Source organism: Crassostrea angulata, chromosome 3 (assembly GCF_025612915.1).
Source record: "Crassostrea angulata isolate pt1a10 chromosome 3, ASM2561291v2, whole genome shotgun sequence".
Taxonomy (NCBI): domain Eukaryota; kingdom Metazoa; phylum Mollusca; class Bivalvia; order Ostreida; family Ostreidae; genus Magallana; species Magallana angulata.
The window spans coordinates 33,711,044-33,719,083 of NC_069113.1; the positions used below are offsets into that span (position 1 = coordinate 33,711,044).

The 8,040-nt window shown below is 32.0% G+C and overlaps 1 protein-coding gene across 1 annotated transcript; it reads right to left on the bottom strand.

The window, feature by feature from the left end:
* Window positions 1–5,022: 5,022 nt before the first annotated feature.
* On the bottom strand, window positions 5,023–6,141 carry LOC128175258 (rho-related GTP-binding protein RhoH-like). Its single transcript, XM_052840760.1, has 3 exons — window positions 5,817–6,141; window positions 5,629–5,687; window positions 5,023–5,504 (listed from the first exon to the last, which is right to left on the bottom strand). Exons 1-3 carry the CDS (start codon window positions 5,941–5,943, stop codon window positions 5,100–5,102), a joined length of 591 nt encoding a protein of 196 aa, XP_052696720.1. The 5' UTR covers window positions 5,944–6,141; the 3' UTR covers window positions 5,023–5,099.
* Between the last annotated feature and the right edge of the window lie 1,899 nt (window positions 6,142–8,040).

Consider the following 8,040-nt stretch of genomic DNA (forward strand, 5'->3'; position numbering starts at 1 on the left):
CTCATCGTTTCTGCTTTTATAGTGAAGATTCTTAAGTTGACATTTAAAAGAGGATTTTATTGGGTAGAGAGAATTGTAAATATGACATTTAATCTGTTAGAATAAGCCAATCACTTTATTTCTTTCATGGTTTGTATATATGACTACCTGGAACATATTTTTACATGTTGATTTCAAAGTTTTTTAAACATCATACAATAACTTCGTCTTGTTAGATTGTACTATATAAATAGCGCCTGTTTGGCTTCGCGTCGGTTGACAATGGTTTTTTCGGGGTGTCAATTTCAACTTATACCCTCCCCAACAGGCACTATTTATTTATAATACTGAATGTCTTAATTTTAAACAAAAATGTACTGCTTTTATAGAGGAATGACATGAACTCAGTCTATGGCGAACCGTACGCGCATAGTTTACGCGCATGTAACAATTCGTTGTGTTACCCGTTGCCTAGTGCGTTGCTAACGCTGAGGGAAATAGAACAGAATATCAACTACGTCTAAACCAATCAGATTTCAGTATTTAACCTGAAAAAATGGTAAATGTATTTGTACAACAGTCTCTCATGCAAATCATGTCGAACAGAATTTAAAACCAAACGTACCCTTGAGGGTTTGCAACATCAACATGTTTCGCTCTTTCTGTATCGAGAAATTTAAATCAGCCAGTACCGGAAATACATGCTTTCAGATTTACTTTTTTGCGTACTGCGTCATCAAAAAGTGGTTTATAGAGCCACCTTAAAGCAAAAATATTATAATGAAAAGTAGTTGATTTTAAAAATGTTTACCATAATCCAATTGAAAAGATAAACAGTAATCCCAAATTGAAGAACTGGTCGTTTGAAAAGCAAATATTTCAGCATAAAAAGCATAAAGAGTTTAATTATTACTTGCTTATAAAAATCTCATTTATCATAAAAAATAAATAGATGAAATCTTGTTTATCTCTTTGTACACATATGGGTATACTAGTAATTATGTTAAGCCAGTGATTGAATTGTATGTGTATTATAATGCAAGTTGTCTCGCTATAAGCTCTTATCTATATAATCTTCATGTGTAATTATATAGTCTTCAAGACGATTGAGTAGATTGTACATTTTAATTCCCTTCAAGACCAACTCGTTTGTGCGTTGGTCACATGCTGCTAAAGGGTTCCATAGATCTATGAGTTATAAGGCGGGAATGATGCATCAAAAGCTCACCGGATGTAATGCACATTTTTCAATTGTCTTGTCGTTAAAGTGGTTGATGTTCAACTAACTCTCAAGTGGTTGATGTCCAACTAACTCTCAAGTGGTTGAGAACGATGTTGTGGTCTTTGCCGGATTACATTAACACTTAAGTCTTCCGGTTAGGTTGAATTTCACCCACAGCTTTCGAATTGCAGGAACGATGAGCAGTACATGTGGATTAAGAACGATGTTGTTGTCCAAATTTTGGGTCTTTTCAGGATTACATCAGAAAAAATGTCACTAGTTGCAATTATAACTGCTGGGGGAGATCTTCTTAGGCATCATCAAAAATGAGTAAAATAATACTGAATATCTAGAAAATATTATATTGTTGACCTTTATATACGAGGGTCCATAAAAAAATACGAAGACTTTTGCCATAGCTATGTTTTTTAACGCCATATAACTTCTAAAAGTAGACATACCCGGTCTTTAAATAATTGAAATAAAAAAGTTAATATATTCCTTTATTTTTTTAAGAATTATTTAGAATCTAATCCTACAAAATGAGGTCACGGCGCACGGTCAAACTGAGTGTTCTGTCAACAATAAGCCATATTATGTTGAAAGTAATATCTCCATAAATTGGGCTTAAAACCAAATAATATTGAAACCTAAAATTAGGAATTGTCATGATATTCTTTATACCAAATAATGACGGGATATATTGATTTGTTAAACAGATATCATTTACTAAAGACATTTAGTCGTCCTTAAAATTGACTAAAAACGTTGACGTCGCCGGACGTCACGGCGCAACGAAAAGTAAAAACAGTAGGATTTAACTCGAAAAAAAAGCCGATAAAAACCGTGTAACTGCTCAATGGTGGGGAAAATAAGCTAAAAATTATTTTCACATTTGTGTTTAACTCTTACACATTTGTGGGGGTTGTGGTAACTGTATTTTGGACATCAAACAGACCGGACGAGAGTAGAATATCGGTAAATATTGTGTCAAATTAAAGAATAAACAACGTCATCTGACAATTAAGGATTTTCTTACTGTAAACGAAGAGACATGCGGTAAAAAATAAGAAAACTTCAAGGACCAAACTTATGATTTTCGAACAAATGTGAACAAATTAGACGTCAAGGGATAGAGTGCCGATTTAAATTGTATGTTGAAGAGCACAAAAGACTGAGGGTGATAAAAGGATTGGATGTTTCTGAAAACTTTACGTGCGTGTTTTCAACGTTACCCTGCGCCATGGTGACAAAACATTTTGATTTTAAAATCGGTTAACTGAAAAAACCTTTTCATCAAATGGAATGGAACTTCGTATTTATGAAAAATTTACGATAGACAACTCAATTGTCTTCGTATTTTTTTTTACCCTCGTATACTGCCATGGAACATTATTAATGGTCGGAAAAATAGTGAGATGATATTTTATCGTTATATGAATTATTAGGATAACGAATCCCTGGTAATGTTGCATTTTTATTTACATTCTATTTGTAGTTTTATAAGTAATAACATTAACGAATCCTCAAACTAAAATTGTCCTTTATGTATGTCTCAATATGTTCTTATTATAAGAATTCAACTGAAAATAATAAGATATAAAACTGGTCATTTATTCGAAAAGTGTAGAGCATAAGGGTATAAAACATCGAGTGTCGAGTCAAAGTCATCATATCAGAATATTTCACTCAAATAAAAAACATAAAATGTGTTGTGATAACTTTACTCCAATTATTAACAATACCTCAAAGAACAATATGTCTACAACAAAGTATTTATAAAGTATCACAGAGTAGTAATGACAAGTAAATTATTATGCAACAAAGTTTTAGGTCATTGGAAAAAATAGATATATAAGTAATTATGTATTTGCCACATGTATAAAGCTGTGATATGGAATGCATTTTTGAGCACAATCATATACTTTTAGACATTTATTTTTTTTTGAAAGCAGAAACTTTAACGCTACCTTAATTAAACTATAAAATCAAGTACCATTTTAAAGCATTTTTTTTCTCTCTCATACTTGTTAGCGTAGCATAATTATTCAGAGCGTTCCCTACGAATCTGCAAGTTGTTAGTTCGATTCTTACTGGAGCTTGAAAAAGATTTTTACTGGTATATTGAAGCTATGTAAACAAAAACAGGTGAGAGAATCTTATTTTGACAATTGTACTTTAGGAGAATTTTACCCGGTATCTCTAGTTGACTTACATTCCTTATAACCATTCTCAATAGAAAATATCAGCAAAGTAATTTCAGTTCATACATTTCACGTCATGTTTGGTAAAACAGGGCGTTCTAGCCTAAACAAACTTACAGTCGTGTCCTTGCAGTTTTACATATCGTTCATAAAAAAGACAATTTTTATCGCTCTAATATTTAATTGAATTATGTTATTTATATTATCGGTTAGAAGCCGAAACATTTATGGAATTAAACAACCTGCATAAATTATGTAGACAGGTAATAAAAACCTAACGAATTAAAAATCATATGACATGAGTTTACTTTTGCAATGACAACGTGCTACTCTTATTTAATGCAAAAGATTTTGCTTTAACAATATCCATGCTATTTATCTGGACGGTGTGCGACATTTTATTTTATGATTGTATCGTATTTTTCCAATCATGTGATTGGTCGATTATTGTCACCAGGGATGTATAGTATATACGCCCCTGCTGTCAGGTGATCGTGTTATTAATTCTGTTATAAACCTTTAAATTACTTTACCAATAATAGAATTCAAAAATAATAAACCTCTCTATGCTAAAAAAATTAAACAAAACACTTGTTTTGGCATGCGTCACAATATCAAAATTAACGTCAATATATTGTGAACCAGTAATTTTACTTTAATATTCTTCATATGTTGCAGATAATTAGTTTTTATTTTATCATGATCAAATAATTATAGCCTTTTGGTATTTTTTAAAGAACTGATGAGAGTTTATCAACCTGAGGCTCAGTCCTCGGTCGATATAATGTCACCAGGTCTATAGAACCATGTATTGACTTCATCAAAAAGCTTTAAAGGGGTATGATCAGGATTTTGGTAAAAAAAAATATTTTTTCGATTTTAATGTTTACAATGCTTCAGCAAGGCATTTTTAACAGGCAACCAAAATTTAAGCGTCATTTGTTGAGTTATAAGCAAGTTACAGAGCTTAAAATTCTTCACTATGTAAACAAAACTGTTGTTTATAATTTGAATGTTGAAGTGAAAATTCCAGTTTTAGACTTTAAATGCATGCATTAGTCGTTATGAAATGTTTATTTATGCTTAAAATGAATAAGAAGATAGACAAATCAGCTTGAAAAAGATTTTTACTGGTATATTGAAGCTATGTAAACAAAAACAGGGCACGAGCTTTGTTAACATGACAAAGAATAGTGAGCCCCGTGTCTTGCTTAAAACTCATCGACAAGCACCCAAATTTTATTTGATCATTAAAAATATATTCCTAAAGCATTGTAAAAAATAAAAACAGAAAAATAAAATTTGACCAAAATCGTGACCATGCCCCATTTTAAATGGGTTTATATATAAATGTTTTACACTGAAAATTTTGTTGTAAAATTCGGAAAGTGCGCACTCCCAAGTGAAAAAATTGTCCTTAGTTCTCAATAAAGGTTTTAGGTATGAATACATGTACATGTAGTAACAGTTTTTATAAGACATCTCAAATCATTATACTAGTAATCTTCAATCGTGAAGAAGTTAGTATTGGGTATGTCCTTTTCATACGTCATTTTAATCTGTAATTTTAGTATTTTTCACTTACCCTAAAAAAAGAACACATGTACACATGCTAATCAATTTATCATGAAAGTATGCCCACCCTTTCCTTGATCCATGCTATACCAAACCGAAGCAAAACATAAACATTTTTGTCAGTTTTTATTTCTTCGGGTATTACAAAATACTTTTTTAAAAATAGTAAACAATGTCCTCTTCTCGCCAACTACAGCCTTGACGGCACATTCAAAAATGTCATTAGTTTGAGAAATGTTGGATCTGGATATTTCATAAAAACCCTTTGCCCCAAAACTGTCCGCCAACTGTTTCCCCTCGCTGGACCACACCACCTCTATGCATCTCTTGATATATTTGTCATTTCGGAGGTCCGTATGCGTGGCTGTAAGAACAATGGGTACGCGTTTTCCCAGATTCTTTCGGAGTTCGGGAATCCAGAAGGTTTTAATTCGGTCGAACGATTGTCTGTCTATCACACTGTAGCATAAGATGATCACTCGGCTTTTTTTGTAAGTCGCGGTACAAAGATTGGAGTACTCGTGCTATAAATAAAATAAAGGAAATGAATATAATACAAATACATTTTTAAAAAATTCATTTTAAACGTAAAAAATAATTAAGTGTCAATTTTCTGTGCAATTGTGACCCAAAAAATCTCGTATTTACCTGGCCTGCAGTATCCACGAGGTTGACTTTGTACTTTTTCTTGCCAAGAACGACAGATCCTAAATTATAAAAATGGTAAATTTAAGTAAAACATAAACATAAATATATAGGAAATTCATTTTTTATTTCTTACATGTGTGTTTAAAATTGAAAATATCACTATATCAAATGTATCATAACAAACAAACCTTTGATATTGTCGTAAATTGTTGGCGAATAGATTTCTGGCGGTTTGCACGTGACATAAGATTTCAAAAGGGTAGTTTTTCCAACCATTGTCTCTCCAACAATGCTACATTGAATTCTTCTCTTCATGTTTGATTTTTAATGAGTCTTATGAATTTATTTCTCATCGTTTTCTGCTTTTATAGTGATGATTGTTAAGTTGACATTTAAAGAGAGGATTTTATTGGGCAGATTGAATTGAAAATATGACATTTAATCTGTTAAAATAAGCCAATCACTTTATTTCTTTCATGGTTTGTATATATGACTACCTGGAACATATTTCTTACACGTTGATTACAAAGTTTTTAACACATTATACAATAACTTCGTCTTGTTAGATTGAACTATATAAGTAGTGCCTGTTTGCTTTGCGTCGGTTGACAATGGTTTTTTCGGGGTGTCAATTTCAACTTATACCCTCCCCAACAGGCACTTTTTATTTATAATACTGAATGTCATAATTTTAAACAAAAATGTACTGCTTTTATAGAGGAATGACATGAACTCAGTCTATGGCGAACCGTACGCGCATAATTTACGCGCATGTAACAATTCGTTGTGTAACCCGTTGCCAAGTGCTTTGCGAACGCTGAGGGTAATAGAACAGAATATCAACTACGTCTAAACCAATCAGATTTCAGTATTTAACCTGAAAAAATGCTATATACGTAGAGCCACCTTAAAGCAAAAATATTATAAAGAAGAGTAGTTGATTTTAAAAATGTTTACCATAATCCAATTGAAAAGATAAACAGTAATTCCAAATTGAAGAACTTGGTGATAAGAATTAATTGGCCGTTTGAAAAGCAAATATTTAAGCATATAAAGCATAAAGAATATAATTATTACTTGCTTATAAAAATCTCATTGATCATAAAAAATAGATGAAATCTTGTTTATCTCTTTGTACATATATGGGTATACTATAATTATGTTAAGGCAGTGATTGAATTGTATGTGTATTATAAGGCAAGTTGTCTTGCAAGCAGCTCTTATTTTATGTAATTTCCATGTGTAATTATATAGTCTTAAAGACGATTGAGTAGGTGACATAGAAAACAAATATACATTTTAATTCCCCTCAAGACCAATTCGTTTGTGCGTTGGTCACATGCTGCTAAAGGGTTCCATAGATCTATGAGATATAAGGCAGGGATGATGCATCAAAAGCTCACCGGATGTAATGCACCTTTTTCCAATTGTCTTGTCGTTAAAGTGGTTGATGTTCAACTAACTCTCAAGTGGTTGAGAACGATGTTGTGGTCCGAGATCTGGGCCTTTGTCGGATTACATTAACAATTAAGTCTTCCTGTTAAGTTGAATTTCACCCACAGCTTTCGAATTGCAGGAACGATGAGCAGTACATGTGGATTAAGAACGGTGTTATGGTCCGAGATTTGGGTCATTTCCGGATTACATTCACACAACCTTCCGGAAAAAATGTCACTAGTTGTAATTATAGCTGCTGGGGGAGATCTTCTTAGGCATCATCAAAAATGAGTAAAATAATACTGAATATCTAGAAAATATTATATTGTTGACCTTTATATACGAGGGTTTATAAAAAAAAATACGAAGACTTTTGCCATAGCTATGTTATTTAATGCCATATAGCTTCTAAAAGTAGACATACCCGGTATTTAAATAATTGAAATAAAAAAGTTAATATATTCCTTTATTTTTTTAAGAATTATTTAGAATCTAATCATACAAAATGAGGTCACGGTGCACGGTCAAATTTAGTGTTCTGTCAACAATAAGCCATATTATGTTGAAAGTAATATCTCCATAAATTGGGCTTAAAACCATATAATATTGAAACCTAAAATTAGGAATTGTCATGATATTCTTTATACCAAATAATGACGGGATATATAGATTTGTTAAACAGATATCATTTACTAAAGACATTTAGTCGTCCTTAAAATTGACTAAAAACGTTGACGTCGCCGGACGTCACGGCGCAACGAAAAGTATAAACAGTAGGATTTAACTCGAAAAAAAGCTGATAAAAAACCGTGTAACTGCTCAATGGTGGGGAAAATAAGCTAAAAATTATTTTCACATTTGTGTTTAACTCTCACACATTTGTGGGGGTTGTGGTAACTGTATTTTGGACATCAAACAGACCGGACGAGAGTAGAATATCGGTAAATATTTTGTCAAATTAAAGAATAAACAACG

What these genes read in the sequence shown, in the direction of transcription:
- LOC128175258 (XM_052840760.1), bottom strand. Translation starts at nt 5,943, where the DNA reads ATGAAGAGAAGAATTCAATGTAGCATTGTTGGAGAGACAATGGTTGGA. An exon ending in AATTTACGACAATATCAAAG is followed by an intron (nt 5,688 to 5,816) that starts GTTTGTTTGTTA and finishes TTTATAATTTAG; the next exon opens with GATCTGTCGTTCTTGGCAAG. An exon ending in TCGTGGATACTGCAGGCCAG is followed by an intron (nt 5,505 to 5,628) that starts GTAAATACGAGA and finishes TTTTATTTATAG; the next exon opens with CACGAGTACTCCAATCTTTG.